Source organism: Stenella coeruleoalba, assembly GCF_951394435.1.
Source record: "Stenella coeruleoalba genome assembly, chromosome: 6".
In the NCBI taxonomy this organism is placed as follows: domain Eukaryota; kingdom Metazoa; phylum Chordata; class Mammalia; order Artiodactyla; family Delphinidae; genus Stenella; species Stenella coeruleoalba.
The window spans coordinates 112733531-112760911 of NC_137151.1; the positions used below are offsets into that span (position 1 = coordinate 112733531).

General features: G+C 38.3%; 1 protein-coding gene across 2 annotated transcripts in view; it reads right to left on the minus strand.

Moving 5' to 3' along the window:
- FARSB (phenylalanyl-tRNA synthetase subunit beta) overlaps positions 1 to 27381 on the minus strand; it is a 67897-nt gene that overhangs the window by 25532 nt on the left and 14984 nt on the right. For both annotated transcript variants that reach the window (XM_079923722.1, XM_079923723.1), the window contains exons 6-15: positions 25101 to 25251; positions 23844 to 23952; positions 22831 to 22901; positions 21280 to 21341; positions 20244 to 20295; positions 18619 to 18680; positions 18139 to 18346; positions 17545 to 17625; positions 13506 to 13598; positions 9720 to 9837 (exon numbers count right to left, since the gene is read on the minus strand). In XM_079923722.1, coding sequence (XP_079779848.1) covers positions 9720 to 9837; positions 13506 to 13598; positions 17545 to 17625; positions 18139 to 18346; positions 18619 to 18680; positions 20244 to 20295; positions 21280 to 21341; positions 22831 to 22901; positions 23844 to 23952; positions 25101 to 25251 — 1007 coding nt within the window. The remainder of the gene's footprint in view (positions 1 to 9719; positions 9838 to 13505; positions 13599 to 17544; positions 17626 to 18138; positions 18347 to 18618; positions 18681 to 20243; positions 20296 to 21279; positions 21342 to 22830; positions 22902 to 23843; positions 23953 to 25100; positions 25252 to 27381) is intronic.

The window sequence follows — 27381 nt, forward strand, 5'->3', positions numbered from 1 at the left end:
AATGGGGTAAAAGGAAAGGGAAACTTAGTATCCAGAACTTAGTATCTTTCTATCAACCTATCTGTCATCTTAATTCTCAAGACACTCATGTAAGCTAGGTTTTATTGTATCTATAAAGTGGATAGGGAAAATAAGATGGGGAAACAAAAGTTCAGAAAGGTTTTGCCCAAAGTCAAGCTAACTGCCTGGAGAGAACTGTAATTAATTACACAGCTAATAAGTTACAAAACCAGGATTTGACCAGGACTGTCTAACTCTAAAATCCATGCCCTCTCTACAGTAGAAATCTCTGACTCTCTAAAGGATTTAGATGAGATCTCTACATCTCTAAAGGATTTAGATGAAAATAAACAATATAAGGGCAAGCTTATGTATGAATATATTCTTAGTATAGTCAAAGATGTGCATTCTTGAAATGTTTTTGATACGATACACAGATGTTTTCATTTTCAAAAGTTTTCATATTTAAGAATTGTAGTCAAGCAACTGAAATAAATTATTTTTAGAAGTCAGTTAACTAAAGTTTCTAGCCATCAACAGTACTGTAACTCATGGGAAGTACATTCTGAGTTAAGCTTTGGACTGAACATACATAGAGAAATAACTGTTCTTGCCATGTAACATTTCTTAGCACCCACTATGTTCAAAGCACTCCACTAGAGGTCAAAGCCAGCATAGAGCCTGCACAGACTAAACCCTCAACAATTATTTTCCGAGTAAATGAATAAAGCCTGGAAAGGAAGCTAAGCATACACAAAAAAATCATTAAACAAGGCCAGGACAAGACAGTGGCCACATTCTAAGTCAGCACAAGAGCCAGCTGGTGTTAGAAAGTGAGTACTGTGCCACTGTCACTCTCCAACATTTCCACGTGCAAGAATAAAGTAATTTGGTACCTAAAGCTATAATCGGAGGTGTCGGAATGAAGATTAATATTAAAACCAGGCAGGCATCAAACATCACTAAAGCAACCACATGCATTAACTAAAATGAGGGGCCTGATTGCTCTGTAGGAACACACACACACACACACACACACACACACACACACACACACACACACTCTCCTCCTCTCCCCCCTCTCCCCCTCCCTCCCTGCTCAACCCCTCTCCCTACCCCCCTTCCCTTGAAGGGAAAAAAATGAAATGAAACAAAACTAATTTATCCCTTTCATATTACGGACTTGCTCCTGGGTATCTCTGCCATGTGGTACCCATTTGTTGGTGTCACATGCTTCCACTTTAACACACAGACACGTATTGAAACCACTTTGTAGTCCCATTTTTGCTGTGAGAGAAGAGTCCAACAGTAATGCCATCGTTCAGAGAGCTTAGCAACACAAACTGGAAGCTCTATTTTGGTAACCTTTGCCTTGGAATACTTCTGTCCTGATCTCCAAATTATGTAAAACCTGCCTTTCTGGTAAGAGGAGCAACATCTGGTTTAAAGACTTAGAATTAAAAGAAAAAAATTAAGTGATTTTGATGATCAGAATAATGAAGTTACAATAAAAAATACAAGACTTAAAAAAAATTATACTCCATTCAAGAAAGGTTTCAGGATGTTTACAGCACACGCATATACAATAATGAGCTATATATTTTTAAACTCAATTTTGCAGTATTTTAAGGAAAGGCCACTGACTTCTAGGGCTTTATACTAAACCCACCATAAGAATTAGATTAAATACATTATTTAGGTGCCCCCTCCCAGCTCCCACCACTGATTGGCTGGTTTTTCACATCTCTCCCAAGTGCTACCATTCCCTCTAGACTTGCTTCCTCACATCTTGCTAAGACATTCCCTCTGAATTAGCTGGATTGAATTAAAAGAGAAAATAACCACATACTCAGTTCCACCCAGAATTTCTCCTTGGAGAAACTGCTAGGCATAATAAAATTCCCACTTCCTAGTATTTTGCACTGAGAGACCATATTACATCACAGGAAGTTCACTGACTGCATGCCGCAAAATAAGAACTATTTAAATTTCAAGTCAAAACTAGGGTTTGTTGGAAATGCCTCAGTTCTTTATAACTCAGTTAACAGACCTCTTGTGTCATGCCATCAAACAATTCTGCTTTTTAAATAGGCCTGCCAAGTATGTCAGCCTAAATTACCAGTGTCTTTCACAGACTTCAAAGTACTGCCTGGAGAGGCTGATGTAAACCACCCAGAGAAGGGGTGGCTGGCTACGATTCTGGAAGCTGAAAGAACATGCCAAGTGATTTTATAAAAGAAGAAAAAAGGAAAAAAAGTGATACGTGATGTCCCTTAGTAAATGACTATCACATACAACTCAAATGTTTCGAACAGCTTCTGCTTAGTGTAGATTCTCTCTCACCAAAGTACCAATGATTAAAAGCAAATTAGGGGTGTTAGGCAATGTTATCGTTAAGTGGCACAGAATGCAAAAGGGTAAGAGTCTTCAAGAGAAGCTTTCCATCTCTATTCTCACATTCACCGAGAAGCCCAAATGAAGATGCTAGGAGAGGGCTTCCCTGGTGGCACAGTGGTTAAGAATCCACCTGCCAGTGCAGGAGACACGGGTTCAAGCCCTGGTCCAGGAAGATCCCACATGCCGCGGAGCAACTAAGCCCGCACACCACAACTACTGAGCCCGCGCTCTAGAGCCCGTAAGCCATAATTACTGAGCCTGCACGCTGCAACTACTGAAGCCCACGTGCCTAGAGCCTGTGCTCCGCAACAAGAAAAGCCACTGCAATGAGAAGCCCGCACACTGCAACGAAGTGTAGCCCCCGCTCACCGCAACTAGAGAAAAGCCTGCATGCGACAAAAAAGACCCAACGCAGCCAAAAATAAAATAAAATGAATAAATTTTAAAAAAGAAAAAAAAAGATGCTAGGAGAAAGCCTACTGGGAAACCAACAGAGCTCCCAGGGCAACTGGTGGCTGACACTGAGCTTGAGAATAACAGCCTGGCCAAGCTCAGAAAATGAAACGAATCACTTTGATTTTTAGTCTATTCCATCTAAAAAATTTCTTTAATATTGGTACCCATGAGACTAGTATAGCTTATATTACAAATTTTACTTATCTTCAGAAGAAATTCAGAGTAGGCCTAATGATTCACAAAAGCTATAAGAATCCTGTCAAGACATAGACTTTAAAAAATTAGATCTAACATGGGAGAACAGGAACCTTTACACACTCTTGGTAGGACTGCAAATTTGTAAAAAATCCTTTTTAGAAGAGAATTTGACAAGGTAGCAAACATATAATATGCATATCTATGGACTGACCAATTCAATTTCTAAAAACACATATTTGTATAAGGGTACAAGGATATTCATTACAACAGACATATTTTAGCAAAAACCTGGTAACAATCTAAACAGTCATCATAATAGTTTGAGTCAATAAATTACAGTATATCCATATAATGAGATACTGTGCAGCCATTGAAAAGAATGAGGTGGACAGAATGTGTTCATAGGAAAAAAGTACAGAAGACAGAAAAAGCATAATCCTATTTGTGTAAACACCAGAAAGAATTTACCTGTATCTGTGGCTATATAGAGAAATGTAAAACATACGGTTGCATATGCATAGAATGTCTGGCAACTAATTCTAAGAGCAGGATTTGGGAGAAGCTGGATATGTGTATTTTTTTTTTTTTTAATGTGAAAACAACAGAATTACTCTTAATACATATTTGTGAAAGTTCTTAAAGATATTACATTTTCAATTTTAAAAACAAACATAATAAAACCTAAGAACAATTTTCCTTAAAACACTTCTATATTATGGCACTGAGGTAACGACTTTTCTTCTTTTAAATAATGCTGAAAGCCAAGAAACAAATGTGAGGAAAAATCTATGACCTTCTCAATGCATGAAGGAAAAGGTTACATCCTTGTGGGTTGGCTTTTATTTCGTTAACATAAACCTGGAATGGATTTTTATCTATTAAAAAAGTACGATATTCAATGCATGACAGAGCACATTATACTCATGTTAGCAGATCTTAACTATGTGAACCAAACGTACTAAAATAACTTTCTATATTAAAAATAATGGTATTCACACAGTTAAGATGCCATCACATATGCGAATGATGCTACTTCAAATACTGTTAATGTCAATGTTCCTTACACCCGTATTTTTTGGATTATTAATTGGAAATTCTACATGCCAAAAACATGAAGTGGTAAAATTAAACTAATCTAGACTGATGACATAAGCTCTCTTCAGAAAGCCACATTCCACATGTGGATGTGAGATAATCTTCCATTATTCAATGGCTGCAGAATTAATGGACAATTTCTCAGAGCTGAAGTATTTTACAAGCTCATAATGAAAATGCTTTCATTGAGCTTTTTATCAAGCAAAGAATTATACAAAAAATTACGAAGACTGGGCCCCTAGAGTTTAGCAGGTTACAAAATAAGACAGATACATGAAAGGTACAAACCGACAGCAAACAGAAGGAACAAACCAAATCATAAAAGAACAGTGAATTAGCTCTGTTCTATGCGGCCATGGTGGTGCCAGGAGGAGAAAAGAACAAGAATCTTAAATATACTTAAGTTAAAAAAAAACAACTTTAAATGTAAAAGTTTAAAAAAAATTCTAGATTTCCATATCCAAACTAGGCAAGGTAAGAAGTAGATCTTTCAGATTTAGAAAAGTTTCAGGGAGAATGAGAAATTTTAGCAACTATTTAAGCAGCAATTTGGGGGACAGAGGAAAGGTGGCTTGTTCCAGGGCTGCAGCAATGCTCTGGAGACACAGGAACAACCTGAGCAATACAATAATTATTAAAACCCAGCAGTTTTAAAATTATTAAAATGCAGTAGTTAAAACTAAAGGGCAGTATGATTATCGGGGTTCTCCACTGATAAATGTCAAACTGACAACTGGATGACTGTATCATGCTAAATTTAAAACACCCTATATACTTGCTTTACAAAGCCAAAGTAAGTCTTCCTTCTTAGGCTATCATTCCTTTTAAACTTAGATTCAACCCCATGATGCATTTTCTCCTGCCATTTTTGTGAGCTTTTAGGCATCCTGGCAGCTTCAGTGACCGCTGTGGAATAAACTGTGATGGCAGAATTCAATCTGCGTTTAATAAAAAGCCAGAATGCTGGACTTTGCAAAATATAGTTGCATTTCTGGCCATGAAGATTAGAAATTCACAACTGCTCCTCTGAAGTAATTTTTTACTATTTTGTTGATAGTTTCTCCTCGACACTGAAAAGACAAACATAACAACTGAAACCAACCAGTTACTCACACAGCAGCCCGATCTGATAGCTTCAGTACAGCCTCTACTGGACTTCCCTGCTATAATAAAGCTGAAAATTTACCCCACAGCAGAGTCTGCATTCAACTTCTCGTTCCAAAGACACCGCCACTCTGCCCAACAAAAGGGATAAATCAGCTTTGTCCCTCGAGTCATGACTAATATTTTTAAATGTTGCAGCAACTTCAGATCTTACAATTCAATAAATGTAGTGACTGGCTCAGCCTCTTAGAACAGGACTGTGTCTGGCTCAGAGTGGAAATCCTCACACTTGAGGAGGGTGCCTGAGTCCCTCACCGGGCAGCCTGACAGCCTCATGACATGGATGGCCAGTCAGAAAGTCCACGTTAGCATAAGAAACTGTCCGATAAGGTCAAGCACAAAAACACGGACTAGGAGACTTCCGTCTACCCTTACAGAAGCGCAAATCAGACAGAATTTGTGGAAGGCATATTGAAATCCAATACAGATTCCTCTTCCATTTCCATTTTGGAAGATACACTTGCCTACACAAAAACCATGAGGCTGAGAGTGTTGGGTTTTCCTTAATGCTACGAAACAAGTTAGTGGCAGCTGTCACTCCCTTCTCTGTGCTATCAGGGCACCTTGTACACTCCCTTGGCAACCGTTTCTCTCATGTTCCAAGCAGCCCCTGGCAAAGAAAAGGAACTAAAAGATACTTCCTCCCAGTACAACAAATGAGACTCTCTTGCCATACATCTGCACCCCTTTTAAACCAGCAGTTCGAGTACCGCCCTCACTAGTGAAAATTTGGGACATTTTCACAGTCCCTAGAAAACTGCTCTGTCATTTCACTTTTGATGGTCTAGATTTTTTCTTTTTTCCTTCAAAATTGTTTCACTATTTAGGAGGAAATGGCTACTGTAAATCCAACAGAGAAATGGTTCCTGGTTCGAGAGACGGTAAAAACATATATGCTCAATTCACTGAAAAGAAGTGAGTGATGGATTGCTCAAAAAACATTCCTGGACTTCCCTGGTGGTGCAGTGGTTAAGAATACGCCTGCCAATGCAGGGGACACGGGTTCGAGCCCTGGTCCGGGAAGATGCCACATGCCGCAGAGCAACTAAGCCCGTGCACCGCAACTACTGAGCCCGCGTGCCACAACTACTGAAGTCCGTACGCCTAGAGCCCATGCTCCGCAACAAGAAAAGCTACCACAATGAGAAGACCGCGCACCACAACAAAGAGTAGCCCCCACTCGCCGCAACCAGAGAAAGCCCACGCACAGCAATGAAGACCCAACACAGCCAAAATTAAAAATAAATAAAAATTAAAAAAAAAACCCCAACATTCCCACTTTCTTAAGTAAATTCCCACATTAGTACATTTTGGTTTTCTTTTCCTAAAAAAAAAAAAAAAATAGTGCACAACAGAAGAAAAACCAATTAAGTTCAAAGTTAGGATAAAAATGAGCCCAAGTGCCTTAGCAAGGTGATATTAACCCTTTAATGGCCAGCAAAGGTTTTTCAATTCATTCTCAAAGAAAATTTCCAGAGACCAGGAAGCTAGGTTTTGGGCCTTAGGGATTGCTAATATGCTGATAGAGCAAACACCAAACGGTGCTCATTACGTGGCTGGAACTTTTCAAAATACATTTAATTTTTACAAGTCTACTGAAATAAGTGCTATCATTATTCCCATTGTACAGATGAGGAAACTGAGGCACCAAGAAATTAAATTAATTGTCCAAAGTTAAGCAGCTGGTAAATGGCAGAACCATGACTCAAACGCAGGCGCTCTGGCTGCAGTCTCTCATGGAACCGCGGTGCTGGGCTGCCTCTCCTGCAGAGTCCTCTCTGTACACCAGATGACAGGCAGGGAGACCACAGGTCCCTATTTATAATAATCCATCAGAAAAGCTTCTGTTATGAAATAAAACCAGGCCTACCTAAACAGGAAACACACTCCACATAAACTAAAGCAAACCTATGTTTTCAAGATGGTAGACTTACTGAGTGCACCTACCTCCTCTTATTCCTCAAATCTCATTGATATGACAGAAAATTTTAAAGAAAAACAATAAACCATGATGGTGTAAGACAACAGGCAAAAGTGATATCAGTTAAAAATGGATTGATGTGGAAAACAGAGCAGAATAATCACAACTAAAATCAGGTATAAAAGGTTTGCTACAGAGATAAGAACTACTCTTCCTGATGAAACGAAGTGTAGCAGAAAGACAAATCTTTGAATTAAAAAGTATATGGATGGGGTTTCTGGAACTATCCCCAGGGTGATTTGTTAAATGATGGCCTATAGCACTTGTATTTAAGAACAGCTCTCTTTCAACCTCCAAGCACGGGCCTTCCCAAGAAACACAGAGGAAAAGAAAACCAGCAAAGGCACCTCTATCCAGGACTGCAATACAGTAAAGTGGTGTTCCATGCCTACAGCGAAACCTTCCCTGTGGCAACTGTGGGGACCGCAGCTCGCGCCTCACCCTCACCGTCCAGGCTCTGAGCTGCCTGCTTGTGAGCAAGCCCAGCCCTGCAGGGAGCCTTTGCAATTAGGGAGGAGTCCTGTTGCTGAAACAGTATTACAGAACTTTTGAGGAAATCTCGAGTAATTAACCTAATCCTATATTTAGAAATATTAAAGGATCACCAAGGATCAAAACAACATAAAACTCAAAGAACTAGGATGAAAGGTAACAAGTCAAAGTTAATAGAAAAAACTGACATTGGAATTACAACAAATTCTCAGTTATCTATACCAATGGATGATTTGAGGTATAAGAACCCTCAAAACTATTTGCAGCTGGCACTGAAAATGTCTTCTGATTTCTATTACAGCACATTTATCACCCAAGGAAAATTCTACATAGAACTTTTATTCTCTAAGGATATAAGCACTGAGACCAAAATTCTGGCCCTAGCTCTAAGTCCCTTATTTTATGCAGCCTTGCACCAATTACCACTTTTCTCTCTTAATTTTCCAGTATATTAAATGGGGACAATATTTTGTCCCATTAGCCTCAAAGAGATGTTTTAAAAATCAAAAAAGAAAAAGTACCTTAAAAAATTTGGGTGGGGGGGGCCTTCCCTGGGGTGCAGTGGTTGGGAGTCTGCCTGCCAATGCATGGGACACAGGTTCGTGCCCCGGTCCGGGAAGATCCCACATGCTGTGGAGCGGCTAGGCCCGTGAGCCGTGGCTGCTGAGCCTGCGTGTCCGAAGCCTGTGCTCCGCAAAGCAAAAAGCACCATACAAATGCAAGGTGACACTGTTAACTGAAGAAAGGCTGCATACTGGGAGCACATGGAATCCAGCCTAGGCTGGAAGGTTTGCAATGGACAGTCCACAGGGTACCTTTATAGAATCTATTTCCTAAGACAGGCCGATTTACAGTCAATAGTTCTTGGCTACTTTCTAGTAGTTAGAATGACGCCATGTTGTCCTCTTCAGGAGAAACTGAGGAAAAGGCCCCCTCTTTTGTCAACTGATTCAAAAGAACACATTCCGAATTCTGCAGAGTCTGGGGTAAGACTGAATAAATACTGCTAGGACTTCAACTGTTAAATCCAGGGAATCAAATAAATACTGCCAGTAATTTAGTCATTTGAGGGCACTGCTCGCCAAGAAATACCACATATGCAGCTCGAACAGTCAGTCGGACTTATATAAGTTGAAGACATGGAGAAGTTTGAACGAGACAGGCTTTCTTGGCAATCAGGTTTAAGGACTTACTAAATACATAATATATTTATTAAATAACAGCTACATTCCAAATATTAGACAAAGCAACTTGCTGTACTAACAAGTCCAGACCATCCTCAAAAGAAGCAAAAACTGGTAAAACACATTTACAATCACCGGTACAACAGTAATATGAACAATCATTGTTAAACCAGAATAGTAAGATATCAAGTACGTCAAAATGATATGCATATAAATCACATGACATAAGAAAAACAGAAATACTCCATAGTGCTTTGCAAGTTGAGGTTTTAATAGGGTTCTTCATAAACATTATTAAATTCTCTGTTAAAATTTGCTTTCCATTAAAAGTAAGAGATATTACAATCAAATATCTGGCCCTTGCTTGGATTGATTCACATAAATCAGTCATGAAAATTAAACTTATGAGATAATTGGGAAAATTCAAACACTAGCTGGATATTTGATGATAAGATATAATAATGGCATTGGATTATTAAAAACAATAGTGGTAGCCCTTACCTTTCATAAATACAAACTAAAGTGTTTGTTGATAAAATGATGTGATGTCTAAGATTTATACTAAACGAATACGAGGAAGTGGGTTGGAGTATAGATGAAAGAAGTCTGGCCATGTGTGAGTTGATAACTCTTGAAGGTGGGTGCTGGAATCACAGGAGTAATTACATTATTTCCTCTATTTTTATATACAGTTGAAGTTTTCATAATAAAAAATGCTTTAAGTATACAAATCAAAGGTGGCTCATTCTTACCTCTGCTAGAATCTTTTATTACAATGTCAGAGATTTCAAACAGTTTCAGAGGCAGGGGCATCTTCCGATTCGCAGCTATGGTCTTTAGGAGGCCAGGAAGAAGGGTAGTGCGTGCCACCTACAGGAGAAGACATGAAATTGCACTGACCAAATAGGAACCACACATACTTGGTTATTAATCCATGGTCTCACAGGAAGACACTTTTGGAAAATGCAATGCCTAAATATCCAAGGCATTTTTAATTTTTAATTCCAGTACTTCATATCCTGCTTCATTTCACAAAGTAATTGAAGTAAATTACAAGAAATACAAATATTTAAACAGTATTAACATGAATTAACCAAATTTTAAAAAACCAGGACCAGGGAAAAAATGTAAATGCAATTAAAATACCAGGACAATGAGAAAAACAGAACACAAATATGTAGGCACTAAAAACCCACACAGCTGCTATGGGCAGGCTGTGACTACAGTTTTCAGCTTAGTAGCCAAAACAAATAGGAAAATGTATAGTTATTTCATTCTTAATATTCGTAAGAAATACAAATACACATTCCAATTCTTTAAAAAAAAAGGGCAAAACTTCCCCTGCTTTTGTCTGTGAAATAAATTTCTCATTCTAAGCTGTATGAGATACGTTAGCTTCCAACACATCATGTTACCAGAAGGTTTTATGGGCGACGGTATTACAGCTGCAGTCAGACTCCAACACCATTATCTTTCGCCCAGACTCTGCATGAGCTTCCTAGGATGATTTCTCTGCTTCTACTTTGCCACCTTATGATCTATTATTCTCCCCACAGAGTGACCCTTTAACACCTAAATCAGATCACAGAACTCTCCTGCTCAAAAACGTCCAATGGACTTCCATCAGATTTTGAATAAAACCATGCCCTACATGGGACTTTATGTGAATCTGGCCCTAGCCCCCTCTCCAACCCCGACGCCCGCTGCTCCCCCGGTATACTGCGCGTGCTCCAGCCACACGCTGCCATCAGGATCCCATCCCAGGCCTCCACACGTGCTCTTTCCTCTGCCTCATACATTCTTCCTCTAGATTCGTATGTAGCTATCTTACTTCCTTCAGGTCTCTGCTCAAAGGTCTACATGGTCCTACATGGGCCTGCCCTGCCCACCCTGGCTAAAACAACAGCCCCTCTTAGATCCTGCACATGTAACATTAAGCCCTTAAAAGGACTTGCTAGATTGTGTTGAGGAAAGAAGAGAACACAGGGACCTCCCTGGTGGCGCAGTGGATAAGACTCCATGCTCCCAATGCAGGGGGACCGGGTTCAATCCCTGGTCAGGGAACTAGATCCCACATGCATGCCACAACTAAGAGTTCGCATGCCACAACTAAGGAGCCCGGGAGCCACAACTAAGGAGCCCATATGCTGCAACTAAGGAGCCCACCTGCCGCAACTAAGACCCAGAGCAACCAAATAAGTAAATAAATATTAAGGAAAAAAAAAGAACACCTTTCCTACTATATTTACTCTACCAGAAAGCTGCTATTAGCCTTCAACTCAGTGCTTTCTGAAATATGGCTCACTTTCCCAACCAGAAAGGAAGTGCCCAAACCATTCACAGAACAAAACTACAATGTTAAAGGAAAGCTTAACTTACTAGAATAAAAACAAGCCACTTTTGTAGATGACTCTTTTAGGTGTTTTTTTCACTTTGTTTTATAGATAAGATTTATTTATTTAAAAACTCACAGCAACACAAAAAATTAAACCTGAATCAGATCAAGCTCCTAGATCTAACTCCAATTTACTGAAAATATAGGGGACCCCAGGAATATAGTCAGCAAAATCCTCAATGTGAGAACTCTACAGGATAAGTGACCCAGTTTCTTCCACAAAGTGAAAGGGGGAGGGGGAGAGAGGGAGAGAGGGAAAGAGATGAATGGTTGGAGGAGCAACCTGTGAATTAAAAGAGACTTAAGAAGCACATCAATCAACTTTAATGTATGAACCTCATTTGAACCCCAAATCAAATAAACTATTTAAAAAAAAGACACCTGAGAAAATTTGAACAATAATTGGATATTTGAGGATATTAAGGAATACTACTGCTAATTTAGGGGGATATGGTAATTTTCTGTAATTGTGTTTACAATAATTATAGTAAAATTTTACATACTTCAGTAAATAACATTTCTCTTATTTCATCCATTCTCTAGTATAACTACTACCAGAAAATAGCCCAAAGTTAAGAATTATGCAAAAGAAAGAATAAGCTTAGACAATAAATTGAGATACAAGACCATGAACAACTTACACTTATTTTAACCATAAATAAATATAAACCTGTTAGCCACACTGGTAACGGTAGGACGTATCTGTTCATAAAGGAGAAGTAAAATAGAGAATCTGTCAAATCTAAAAGACAGACTCTCATCTCTTATGTATTTAATGCAGAAATACTGACTCTTACGTGTGCTGAGCCACAGCTATTTAGAGTGACATTTAATGTGTTACTGATTTGTTTTCCTTCCACTTATATAAAATAGATACGATGTAAACCCTAAAGAACGTAACATTACCACATTGTAAGAAACCTATCAAGCTTGAGAAATAAAACTGGGAGAAAAAGAAACACTTGGAAAAAACTCAAATAAAAATCCATTAAGATTTACTGAAAAATTTCTCTATCCAAATGAATTTGAACATCTCTCATTAAAGAGAACACCTCAGACGTCTTAGAAAAGCTAGTGGGCATCAGAAATCCAAATATAAAAATTATCACAATCCTTCTAAACTAGCGTAAAGATTCTTCAAAGTTCTGACACTGAATATGGAGAAAGAATTTATGTATTTGATGCGTATTATTAGCAATTAGTTCTTTAGTCTAGCTCTAATCTGCCACATTAGTACGTAGCTCTATACATTAAATCTAACTTTAAAAAATCTAAATCTTAACATTTTTAGAACTTTCAGAATTTTTAGAACTAATCCAGACACTACTTTTACAAAAGTGAAAACCAAGATCCAAAGAAACTATCTCAAATCAGAGTTCATGTATTATTTTATAATTAACTTTCTGAAAAGCATTTCCTTCCAATTCTAAGATTCCCCTTGATTCTAGAAGACATGATCTTCTCTAAAGCCTGTTTAAAAAAACACTGAAATGCATATACAAGGAAAACAGAATGAGCTTACTAGTATGAAAGAGATAAGACGATTCAAAGTCATTAATAAGCAAAGATATTATAACTTTGAAATGCTCTCTTTTTATAGTTAAGGTCCGAATCTATCATGTAAATCACTGAACGTTTACTATCAAGGGAGTATCATTCTCATTTAAATATTCCTAACCTCCACATGAGACTGCCAATAAACTAGACAATGACAATGAAAGGCACAGTCAGCACAGTCTGGAACTGGTGTAACGATTTATTTCAAAAAGACTTAATGGAGGTACTGGGAACAGGTGTAGTTTCACTTATTACAAATTGATAGAAAAGAGATGAAACCTGAAAATAGTATTAAAAAAAAATCAATTGTGAAATGGAAAGTTCAGACAAGAAAGGCTGGGCTAGGTATAGGTAGCACAAAGCAAGTAAGAACCACCCATAAGGGTAATCAAGAAAAGATTATAAAATATTTAAAGAATTTTTGTCAGCAATGTATGTAAGAACCAAATATAAATCTATCCAAGAAGAAATTCTAAAGAAGCTCTATGATTCTGCCATTTGAGATAAAATAACTGAAGAGACTTTTCATAACTCATGGACTGTCTCTCAGTTTTTACCCGAATTCTTAACTACTTAAAACTCTTACCTGAAATTCAGCTGTTTTAGGATTACTTATGAGGACTGCCTTTGTTGCAGAGATATCCAAACCCAGTTTATCAGCAATATCTTCTTGGGAGCACTAAGAAATACATAAAAATAGATCAATATGGAAAAGCAATGACTAAATCCAATATAAAAAAGTACTTAATGCTGTAACAACTTTTGATGGCCTCATGGCAATGTAGATTATATAAGGTAAGCTAAGAATAAGCTGAGAATAAACATGTATCAATTAAATTCAGGTCCACAGCAGATGCAATTTAACATTAATAATTCTCTTACAATGAGTTCTAACCATGATGCAGAGCTAAAGTACATTTTTCACATGGAGCTGGTGGTGTAACCTGTACTTGGGCCCCCCTAAGCTAGCCTCCCACTGACCTTACCAGTCGAGTCTGCTACAATCCCCTACTCATTCCCTGCACTGTACACTTTTCCTTACCTTTACCTGAAATGCCCTCCCTGCCCGACTTGCTGCCTCCCCACCCCCTGAAAGATTCTACTTAAAAGACATCTCTTCCACCACTTCCATAAAAATAACCCTAATGACTCCAGTCAGAAATTCTCTCTCCCTCCTTGGTGCTCATATGACTTTGTGTTTTGACTACTATTGTAACCTCTGCAAAATCTGTACTGACTTGTGATAGAATGGTGGGTCTAAGAGCAGAATTCCCATGGCCTCAACTACGTCACTTAACTTCCGCGCAGATGTGCTTGATAAAGCTCTGGGTAATGAGCAAGCTCCTAGGCACTCACCCACCAAAAAGAGAAAGGTGCCTGTCACCCTCAAAACCAGGATGGTAGGCAGAATTCTGAAAATAAAACTCAATGACTGTGAGATAAACAAATACAATACCTGGCACAAACTAAGTGATCAAAAAATATTAATGATGATAACTAATGTCATTATTAAGAATAAACAATTATCACATATATTAATGTTAACATTGAAAGAGTTTAAAACTTAACATGAAAACTGATGTACCATCAGTTACCCTTTTCTATTTTCCAACGTTAGGTTGGGAAACAGAAAACTGTCCTCAGGACTAGTGGTCTGTATTTCACTTAGAAAAAAAGAATGGGTTTGGATGCCAATGCCAGTTCTAATGACTTCTGCCTTGCTCTTTCAGGAAGGATTCTGAAGACACATCCAGGCACAGCAGAAAAGAGCTCCCTGCACTGCCATAGCTGCAGCAGTGGAGAATGGCAGCAGGCATGCTGGGATAACCATTTTTTCCTCCATAACATGGAGGAGTTTTAATAACAAGATTTAGACATAATGTGACCAGTTAGGAAATGCAATTTACATGATGCGATCTATTCTCAAACAGAACTAGTACTGCCTGTATCAAAGAAAAAGGGCCCACAGACACATGGCTACACAGCTAGCTATCTGAGTGACCTTGCACTTTATCATGATGATGGACCATAAGGGATAAAGGTAAGAAGCAATTTAAATCAGGTATCCTGAAGCAGCAGTAGCTGGTATACAGGATGGAATGTTTATAAGAATATTTATGTGTTTATTTTAAATAAACACATTTACTTGTTAGAAAAAATAGAATAAGTAAACGAAGCCCATAATTTTTACAAACGTTATTCTTAAATAAGGCTGAAGTAGGTTTTTAGTTTTAAAAGTGAGCTAATTTAAATGAAAATATTACAACTGGTATGCAGATACAGCAAAAATCATGATGATGATATGTGAATTACTTACACCTGGGAAGTCAAGGGCTGGGTTTTAGGAAGAGAAGGGCCGCTACTCTTGTGCAAAACTAGATATAAGGCCCAGTGATGTTTAGGTTTGCTTAGAAAGTATGTAACTTTATAAATACCTTTCATGTTGAAATTCCTATAGCAAAACTGTTACTACAAATCTGAAACTCTCTAGCACCTAATTCTGACCCCCGCCCTGTCCCGCCCCACTGTGATAAAGCGTTGAAGTGACCTTGGACAACTGAACAGACTGTTTCTGGCACTCGTGGTGGGACAGTTCAGTCACAGGCCTGGGGTACAGACAGACCTGTGCTGGAATCCCTGGTCCACAGCCAACTGGCTGCGCGAAGTGGGACAAGTTACCTCAATTAACTGCTGTGTAAGACAGAAACACCTACTTCACAGGGCTGCACTGAGAGATGGAATCATGTACATAAAGCCCTTTGTGGAAGACAAACTCTCTCTGCAGAGTAGCTACTTGTCAGGAGGCAGAGAACGTGCTCCCCCTTAGATGCATGGGGCTACACAGTTACAAAATCAATTCCTTTGCCACTTAATTATAAAAAATAGAATACATTTCTAAAAGAACAGAATACATTTCCTTGTGCTATTTTTTGTAGATCAGTTCACATGGAATCACTGCTGCTCCTGACTGCATATGCATATGTGGGCCATATATGAATGACATGGTCCTCAAACCTAGCATTCAGTCTGACATAACAGAAAAGCACTCCTCAAGGAGTCAAAAGGCCAGATTCTGGTCATGGTTCTCCTGCTGTCTGTGTAAACTTTGCTGGGTACTTATCCTCTCTCGACCTCCGGCTTCCTCACTGGCACAGTGCCTGGCATATAACAGATGTTCCATAAATGTTGTTGAATAAAAGATTTCTAAACCAGAAAAAGGAAGGTGTTGGGACTTCCCTGGTGGTGCAGTGGTTAAGAATCCGCCTGCCAATGCAGGGGACACGGGTTCGAGCCCTGGTCCAGGAAGATCCCACATGCTGCGGAGCAACTAAGCCCGTGCACCACAACTACCGAGCCTGCGCTCTAGAGCCTGAGAGCCACACTACTGAGCCCGTGTGCCACAACTACTGAAGCCTGCACGCCTAGAGCCCATGCTCCGCAACAAGAGAAGCCACCGCAATGAGAAGCCCGCGCACTGCAACGAAGAGTAGCCCCCGCTCGCCACAACTAGAGAGCCCACTTGCAGAAAAGAAGACCCAACACAGCCAAAAATAAATAAAATAAATTAATTTAAAAAAAAGATTAGGGCTTCCCTGGTGGCACAGTGGTTGAGAGTTCGCCTGCCGATGCTGGGGACACGGGTTCGTGCCCCGGTCCGGGAAGATCCCACATGCCGCGGAGCGGCTGGGCCCGTGAGCCATGGCCGCTGAGCCTGCGCATCCGGAGCCTGTGCTCCGCAATGGGAGAGGCCACAACAGTGAGAGGCCTGAGTACCGCAAAAAAAAAAAAAAAAAGATTAAAGAAAAAAAAGCAAAAGGAAGGTGTTGAACTAGATCTGGAAGGTCCCTTCCAGTAAGAACATCCTATGAATTACAAAGGCTCAATAAAGTGACGTGAGAGAGGCTACATCTCCTCACCAGCCCTCTGTGTACTGGTCGTGATTCCCACCACTGCCTTCTGTAAACACCTTAAAAGACTGAGACATTTAGAGCTGGAATTGCGTTGCGGGGAGCTTTCCTGGTTGTTTTGGTTTTTGACTTACATCGTTAAGGTGAAACGGACTTGAATAGTCAAGAAGTACACTGTGGGCACCATAGCACAGCTCAGCAAGAGAGAGAAAGAAACTACAAATTGCAGACACATTTCGATATCTTCAAATGCTCGATCTGCTGGGGGAGGGAGATTTCTGTCTGATTTTGTAATAAAACTCATTTCCTGACTTAGGCCTTTCATGTCAGCTTTTCAACTCAAAGCAAATGTCTGTGAACATGTTCAAAGACAAAGAAACAGGCTTAACGTGGAGCAGTCCACAAGCCCTTAACCAGGGCGGCATCTAGTGGGTACAGCCACAACCAAATTAAGACTAAAAATTCTAACTTAATAAATTTGGTTACGAACTTCATTGTGAACCCTCAACAATTACATGAAACTCTAAAATTTAGTCCTTCGTGCTTTTCTGTGACTAAAAAAAAGAAATCTTCATTTCTTTACCAGAAATTACACAATCTCAGGTAACAAAGTGTTCTTTATAACTTTTTATAAATTCATATAAGGAATCACAGAACAAGTAATTCGGAGATTCAAAGAAAACAATGAGCAGGGCACCAAAAGCATGTACAACATACCAGAGCAAAGGTAAGTGCCTCAGTGAATCCAGCAGCTGCCATGTCGTGTCTCAGGAGTTCTGTGAGTTTATTTAGAGGAAACTGGGGGGAAGAAATTATTTCACCTCAATAAAATTTCCCACTTTTTTTTTATTTAAAAAAAAGAGAGATTTATAGAAAACTTGTCACTTAAAGGAAACCACCCTTCCAACCTAATATGCTGCTCGTCCCACCATTTCTCCACCACACCGACCCCTCCCCATCACCACTACCCCAACACTCCTACCCAGACATACAAACCCCCCGCTTCTACCCCTCCCACACGCCACGTCTGCCTTCAGGCCCAGGATCCGAAAATGAATCTCCTACTTAGAGATGCAAGAAGGGCTCCAAACTCGAAACCTGTCTTTCTTCAAAGAACTAGTCATCACAGGTTTTCAACGTACTCTAATCAATCGGGCATCTGTTTTGCATCCTCTCCACAGCAAATGCCTCTCAGAGCAGAGCATGGCTAGTACCGCTTAATTCCTATGTTCTGTTTTTCTCGAAGCCTTCCTGGCATTCAATAATCAGTTTCTAACAATAAGGAGTGTTTATTTAAGGGTGCAATCTTACTTGATTAGCTATGGTGTATCTTTTCAGGAGAGTCATCTGAATGTTGTTATATCCATAAGCAATAGCTGCATCTTCTATGATATCACAGGCGTGGATAATGTCAGCTCTGGTTGGAGGGATTTCAATTTCAATCTGATTCCCATCGCCTATGACTTCTGACTTTAAACACATCCTGGTCAGAAGCTTGGCAAGATTTTCTGGAGTTTCTCTGAAATAGGAACGTACAAACCATAAACTTCACTGGATTATTTAAAACATGTTTATATTTTGTTTTAAAATATGCTACTACCTGAAACCTGTCTTTGTGAATTCCAATGGACACCAGACATCCTAACTGATGTTCTATTGTCACTTACTACTCTGAAGGGATATCAAAATTCTCTCCAAGCATTTTTTCAGGGAAATTAAGCAGTCATATGTGTACTTCATTCTTGAATTCTCTTCAACAGTAAATAAATAAATGAAGTTTTCAGAGCATACCTGATCCCAATTTTTTTGTTAATTAGATCAGCTCTCACCATCTCCTTTCGGTAAGCCAGTTCCTTAGAGAGAAAAAGAGTTTGAGAAGCTGAAATCAGTCCTGCCAGATACAGCATTAGCCTCTTTCTAATTCAATTCATTATTGTTGTGGTTTCATTACCCTCCCAAGAAGTTGTCATTAGAGCCAGATATCAAAAATAAACTCAGTGCGCTTCAGGACATTACTTGCTACATTATATTCATACATGAACATTCTACTTGCTAGACAATTGGAACTCTTGGAAATATTATAAAATGCCAAACATTTTTCTCTTTTACTTGATCAATCACCATTCTCTTCAGCAAAACACTAGTGCATTACATCATTTCTAAAATGCTTACAAATCCTGCTGAAGATTTTCAATTTCACCTCATGCAAGTAGGTGTTTATGACCAAGAAAGAATAATTCATGTGCCATATTGGACTATCCATCATACTAAATCTAAGAGTGTTATGAAGTCATTCCTTTCCTATCATTTTTTTCAGGTGGGGAAAAGCAACTACGACCCAGTCCTAGCTATCAACCTGCTCCAGGACAGCGAGGCTGGGAGCATCTCATGAATTAGTACTCACTCTCCTTCAAACAGTACGTAATTCTACCATGTGAGATAGGAACAAACACACATAAAATCCAGGCTTTTCAGCAACGTTGGAAACATACCTATGAGTATTTCTTATCACAAAATTACTCTCAAAATTGTAACTGCCACTCGCAAAAAGGCCATAAATTTAAAAACCTGTTTGGACTCAGGTAAGGACAATGGGCTTGCTATTCAAAATGCAATTCTCAGAGCAGAAGCATCATTATCACCTGAGTGCAGACACCACCATGTAAAGAAGCCCAAGCTAGCCTGCTGGATGGGAGGCACTTGACCTGTTCACCTCATTGCCAAGACGCAGACATGTCAGTGAGGCCATCCCAGGTCATCCAGCTGCTAGCCTACCAACCAGCTGGAGCCTAGCAGAGATTAGCCCAGCCAGTCCTGACCAGAACTAGCCAGCTGACCCCCAGAATCATGATATAAACAAACGATCCTTGTTTGAAGTTAGTAAACCTTGGGGTGGTTTGTTACATAACAAAAGCCAACTGATAACAGCAACTACAATCAATTTAAAAAAAAAAAACAACTGCTATTGGGACTTCCCTGGTGGCCCAGTGGTTTGGAGGGCTGACTAACCTTAAAAGGGGTGAGACTATAAATTACCTAGGTACCTAGTTAATAAGGGAATAAACCACAGGCATTATGGCCGTATAATGCTGTGGTATAATGTAGTGGGTTGGGAGTGAAATGTGGTATAATACAGTGTGTTGGGACTGTCTGGGCTTAAATCCTAGCTCCACCACTGAATAGTAACAGGCAAGCTATTTAACATCTCAAGGTCAAGGGCCTAATGATAGCACCCAGCCTCACAGGGTTAATGTGAGGATTAAATCCACGTAATACACACAGTATAGTGCCTGGCATGTAGGTGGGTGGATGCACAGACAGACAGAAAGACCAAAAGCACTCTATAGCTATTATTATTAATGTTACTGCTGTTGTCAAAGTCATCATCATCATCAAGTCACTTCTTCTATACTCACTGGAAAGGTATGTAATTTTCCATTAGGAAAAACTACCTCAGCTGCTTCAACCCTGAAAACAAAAATAAAGCCAGAAATAAAATTAAATATAAATAAAAATAAAAAGGGGAAAAAAGGGCCATAAATTCTAAAAATGTGTGTGGTTAACAAAACTTTCACTTGGTCTACAACTGCAGCCTCAACACATTCAATCTATTCACATTCCAACACTGCTGTCTGGATTAATCCTCCCATACACAACATTACTATTCCATTTCCTGTAGCTCCCATGTCTCTCAGGCAGCACCCACTTGATAAGTTTATCTCCCAGTCCTACAAAGCATGCATCCTTGATGAACACCTTGCCAATACTGACACACACATTCCAGGCTTTACCAGGGTCACGCTGTTACACAATGAAAGCTGACTGACACAACCACTAAAATGCATATCAATTAAAAAGAATAACCAACACTGCCCATACAATTTCAGTCATGCTTTCTACAGTTATACATTATTTTGAATTATAATACTCTAGTATTAAATACTAGCATAATACTCTAGTATTAAATACTAGCATAATACTAAACTATGATGCTAGTACACAGTAAGGGCCATATAGGTTTGATAAGCAATTTTTTAAATAAAAAATTAGCTTTGGAACAAATACAGTAGTCTTATTAGTATACACAGGATACATGCTTCGCTCTTATATACGATTCTCTATCTTTGTTTAGCTGTTCCTTCTGCTGTTTCTCCATGTTCAGTCTCAAATCCTTAAATACAGCTTAAATTTCATTGCCTCCATGAAGTCTACCCAGATTGCCCCAGCTAGTAGTAACCTGCCCTTACAAATGGCCAGAACATCACTGAAACTTTTTAAGGTACTTATCACTTTTTACTTTATACATTATTTGTTCATGCCTTAGCTCCCCAAAGAGATTATATATTCTAGTTACAGGAATCACATATTTCATCTTTATATTTAGTACAAGGCCTTAGTGCTCTGACTTCAGAACAACAGGCCATCATCGATAAAGATGCCGAACGAACTTACGTAAATTGATTCTCACAATATTCACTGAACGTGGTAACAATGATATCAAGAACTATTTTTGCCTGCAAAGGAAAAAAACAAATATTATGGTAACCCATAAATATACTTTCTTCCATCAGCTGGAAATGAATTAATATTTAATATAATTTAGTCTCCAAACGTCTAAAACTGTATCTGTATATATAAATTTTAAAGAAAGAAGTGGAGTAAAAACTCTTGAGCTTGAGAGGCCCTGACCTTATCTTCAGGTGTTCTGCATTTATGCGGTTCTCTGACAGTTACAATCCATGACTGAGACAAATCATCTATTTCCCCACCCCCTCCCTTGGGTTGAGCAAATTTCAAGAAAGACAGATGGCTAACTATGGCAGTAAACCTTATCAGTCTCATAAGTTTCTGCAGCCAGATGCCAGACTCCTGGCCCAAGCACTTACTAGTAGTCTGATTTTGCGCATGTCACTTAATTACTGTCTTTGTACCTTTGTTTGTTAGGTAGAGATAATAAAAGTTCCTACCTCATTTGGTTAATACAAGGATTAAGAGTATGAGTGTGTGTGTCTATAAAACACATAGAGCGATGCCTGGTACACAGTGAAGGCCATATAGATTTGTCAATTTTTTTTTTTAATTAAAAGAAAAAAATACAGTAAGCTTATTGGGATATATGCTTTGCTTTTACATATACTTCACTCATATACAAGTTTCAGAAAAGATATCCAAGGTCTGCTAATGTGCAAATTAAAAAAAAGTTTTTAACAGGAAAAGCTATATTACCCTGACGATATTTCTGAAGGCACATATGGTATATAAAAGTTATAAATGAAATATCTTACAAGGATCTCCAATCCTGTAAGATGTATGTGAATGCCATTTATCTGCCCTACTTCTACACTCCAGCCTTCTGCCATTCAAGTTTACCTTTCTTAATTTGCTTAATTGCCACCTCACTCTATGGCTTACTTAACCTTTGTAAAGAAAAAATATGCCATAAAAAAAAGCTTTCATAACAATCCAATCTTAATATATAGTGACGAAAAGTGACTGAAAGATTAGTATTCTACATATTCTAGACATCTTTGTGTGTATAAACCCTTTATCAATTTGCTAAATAAAACTTGATAGCCAGTTGGTTTTAACTTTTTTTTTTTACCAAGTACACGAAGGTATGAAATTAGTTAGCATTCAAACTAAGCCAACTAAGATGAACACTTTATACAGATGGCATTACAATGTAGATCCCGTTCTCTGTTTTACAGTAATGTATTTGGCTAATTTTCTCACAAGATGACAAGTTCCTTGAAGTCAAGAACATGTAACTCATTATTAAATTCATGGCATTGGAAAGATAGTAGGTGCTCACTAAACATTTGTCAACTGAATGAAAGCACCTTAACCAAAGTACAGAATAGCTACATCTTTCCAATTTTCTAAGTGGCTAAAGTATGTCCCCACCTACAAAATAAACATATTTTAAAGTTTAGCCACTTGGTCTTGGCCCAGAAGTAAAAATCTACCCTGACAGTACAAAAACAGAAAAAAAGTTTTATTTACCTTAGTAAAGTCAGTCCCTGTGCATTCAATAAATATATTTCTAGTATTTACTGTTATTTTGGAATGATGTCCTGCAATAAACACAAAACAATAATGACAAAACAATTAGTTTCAGAAATAAAAGTGCACGAAAAAGCTCTATAAAACAGAAACTACAATTTAGTTTAGAACATAATATAAGCTGACACCTCAGAGGTAAGGAGATATACAACTTTCATTCTAAGCTCCCATTATAAGCTGGAGAATAAAGATAAAATAAAAACAAGGCTTTACTGAGTGCATTCCATATGTAAGGTGCTTAACAGAAGTTGTCTCATCTCATTTTCACCACGATCTATGACAGGGCTGCAGGCAGGACAACTAAGATTCAGAGATTAAGCTCACTGAACATGATCACAGCTATTAAGCGGCAAGGCTAAGATTTGGGTTTGGATCTGGCTCACCCCGAAGCCCACTATAAGTACTAGAGTCCAAGATCTTGAGGAAGAAAAGACTCTCCTTCCCATTGTGAATCAACTGAACCCCCTTCTCACTTCCAGAAGGGCAAACATCTATGGCTCTGATATCACTAAATTTTGTAAATATGTTCAAATTTGCTTCTTCAACAAAAGCTTCAGAAAGGAGTTAAGAGGGTAAAATTCAGTTTTAAAATTTTAATTTAACTATAAAACAGCAGGCCAGACAGAATTTGACTTTAAGTTTAACTAAATGAATTACCTGCTAAAACCACAATATCAACACCCTTTGGAGGAATATAACAGAACCCAGAGACTAGCACCAGAAAATATTTATAAACTTATAAATATGTATACATTTATAAATTACATAAAAATCACCAGTAAAATATTGAAAAATGAATGAAAAGAACTATTAAAATAAAATCCACAAAAGACCTGAGATTCTCAGACTGAGTCTTCTGACTGATTCAGTCAAGTCTACTGAGAATTCCACAGAAACGATAAAGAATAAGAGGGAAACAGCAAAAAACCTATGGTGCTTAAGAAATAACTCACCATTGATGACTGGAGGCATTGAAAGGACGACACCATTGCTATCATAGATAACCGGATACAGAGGTTTATTTTCAATTATATGTAAATAATGTTTAAGGTGGTTGTCAGTCTGAAAAAAAATTAAGTCAAACAAAATTAGCTTTTTATTTCTGTCACTGTAATTAGTTTACATACCTACCTAGCATAAAAAGAGGGGCGAAAATCAGAAAAACAATAAAACAGCCCCCAAAGTTTTAAATGTATATTTTCTAATGTAAATTAATATCTCAGAATCCTTATACAGCCTCATTTCCTACTGGGGAAAGATAAGACGGCAATCGTTTTTCAAGACTGAAAACAGACTTGCAGAGTAAGCCTGAACCACCTTAAGCAAAACACAAACCATACAAAACTATTTAGATAAATAGGAAGAAATCACTTGTAAATCAGGTCAATGATAATAGATGCTTTTTCCAATTGATACCCACCTCTTTTACTATTTGTTAAATGCAATTTAAAGTGACTACTGAGCTCATTTTCACTGCTGGATTCTAAAGTGCTAATCACGGGAGGCAGATGCTTTTTAATAGTGCATGCTACAAAAAAACTAGCTAAATCTCATTGTTCCTTATATTTGAATGAGTTTTAGTTATACCTAAATGTGAATATTACAATGCAGTACGACCTACTTCAGTGGTTCTCAATCCTGGCTGTACGTTAAAAACATCTGAGAGGATAAAAAAGTAATAACAGGGCTTCCCTGGTGGCATAGTGGTTGAGTCCGCCTGTCAATGCAGGGGATATAAGTTCGATCCCTGGCCCAGGAAGATCCCACATGCCGCGGAGCAACTAAGCCTGTGTGCCACAACTACTGAGCCTGTGCTCTAGAGCCCACGAGCCACAACTACTGAGCCTACGTGCCACAACTACTGAAGCCCACATGCCTAGAGCCCGTGGTCCACAACAAGAGAAGCCACGACAATGAGAAGCCCAAGCACTGCAACAAAGAGTAGCCCCCGCTCACCGCAACTAGAAAAACCTGGGCACAGCAACGAAGACCCAACACAGCCATACATACATACATACATAAATAAAAGTAATAATAAACAAAACTATGCCCAGACCTCACTCTAGATCAAAGGAATCAGTATCTCTGGGTTGGAGCCCAGACACTGCTATTTTTTCAAGCACTCATTTTATTGCCCTAATTAAGACTTGATTTGGGAGGAATTTCATGCTTTATCCAGAGCTATTACATTAACATAAAAGAACATTTACCTTGTATATGTTCATCAGTTCACAGGCTGTATACTCCTTGGTCTTATTTAGAGGCTTGAATTTGATATCGGAAGGTTTCTTCGCAGTATAAGTAAATGGGCCTGACAAAGTGTCCAAGTCATGGGTACCAATAGCAACCAAGGCTCTTTTCCTAAATGTGGAGAGACAGAGAGAAAGAGAAACAGAAAACGATTTGAATATCTCAAAGCAGAAATTCTAAAGATAACAGAGTACAGGGTTTTTATTTTTAGACACTTCCTTAAAATAGCCTGTTACTACTATACAGCACCTTCACAACCATTAAAAATTATGAGAAATATAAATATAAAGCTACTTAAAACACATTATTTCAGCAGCTGAAGTAAATCCCTTCCACTATGTTATCCGAAGTACTATGTTATTAGGACGTTTTCAGAGTCAACATACCCTTTACCTTCTTTTAATCTATTTCCTCTAGTGTTCTCAAGTAAACATAAATCTTATTAAATTAGAATAAACTACCAAAAAACTCCTGTGTTTTTTGGCTTTTCCATATTTTCCTAAATTTCCTGTCACATAGCTATATTGCTTTATTAATGGAAATTATTTAGCTTTAAAAACCGTGAATTATATTTAAAATTTAATACGTAAGGAAATTTCAAGAGCTATTAATTTCATTTGTTCTACAGTTTATCTGTAAAGGATTTAAGGTAATTTTAGGAACTTAAAGCAAGATACAAAGTAGGAGAGAAAGAAACAGAAGTAGGGATATAAAACGAAGCCAGAAACAATGTTGATTAGTACTAAATTAGAATTTCAAAGCTTACAGTCTTATCACAGAGGGTCACAAATTTGGCTCTAAGCTTTCCAAAAGACAATTCAAAAGAGAAGCCTGGTCAGAATTTATGATGTTCTAAAGAATTCTTAAAGTCTTAAAGGCTATGTGTACATATATTAGAATATGTATGCATAACCACAATTAAATATCAAATGGAGGGCTTCCCTGGTGGCGCAGTGGTTGAGAGTCCGCCTGCCGATGCAGGGGACACGGGTTCGTGCCCCGGTCCAAGGAGATCCCACATGCCGCGGAGCGGCTGGGCCCGTAAGCCATGGCCGCTGAGCCTGCGCGTCCGGAGCCTGTGCTCCACAACGGGAGAGGCCACAACAGCGAGAGGCCCGCGTACCGCAAAAAAAAAAACAAAAAAACAAATGGATAAAATCATTAGTAATCAAGGAATGTGTTAAAGTCCATATTACATGAACCATGACATACTTTTTAAAATTTGTAAGAAACAAATTTTGGTCAACCTCAAATTAACACAACATTGTAAACCAACTATACTGAATAAAATTAAAAAAAAATTTTTTTTCGTCAAACTCCAAGACAGGTGACTAGAACTTTAATAAATATGGGTAAATTGAAGAGTTGTTGACAAGCCTAAAGGAAGTGTTACTTTACTCAATGAGTTACATGTTTATATACTAGCATAGGTAGAAATCTACATGGTTCAGTAAGTTTAGATAAATTAATAATTGACAAATTCATAGGTAAGAAAGTCTATGTTTTCTTGGACATTAATATTGGTTTCTTAATCCTGAAACAGCACCTCAAAATGTCACTAAATTTCAACTTCAAACCAATCACAAAAAAACAAATTCCAGATTAATCAAAGAGCTATGCATTTTGAAAAACAAAAGGCAAACATACACACACACACACACACACACACACGGAACCATAAAAATTATTCAAAGAAAATATAGGAGAACAATGCTTAAAATTGTGGAGTAGAATATCCCTTCTTAAGACACAAAACATAAAAGTCATATAGGAAGACTGACAAACTTGACTATATCCAAACTGTAAACTTTATACAACCAAAAGCCCCAAAAGTCAAAAGACACACTGAGAGAAAAGGTCTACAACGTAGGTACAGAAAAAGGATTAATATCCCAAATATAAAAAGATATGAAAACAAAAAATAGTCAAAAATCAAGATTTTACCTATTCTACTGGCAGAAATTTTATTAAAGTCTTGCTGTGAAAAAGCAGCAGCTCAAAGAACTGAGCAGAAAATTCTGCTACTGCCAACTGCAGAGGTCTCATCTAGCCAAATGTTTCGAGTGTGAGTCAGGCTAAGTATGCAAGACTCTTTGCCTGCAACAGAAACCACTTCTCAGAGAAAAAGAGCAAAATAAGAGCCTCTTACATAACAAAATATTCTGTATGCAATCAAAAAGCAGTGCATATGAAAACAGAGAAACTTGACATACTCCACACGAACCAACCCATAAAAACCAA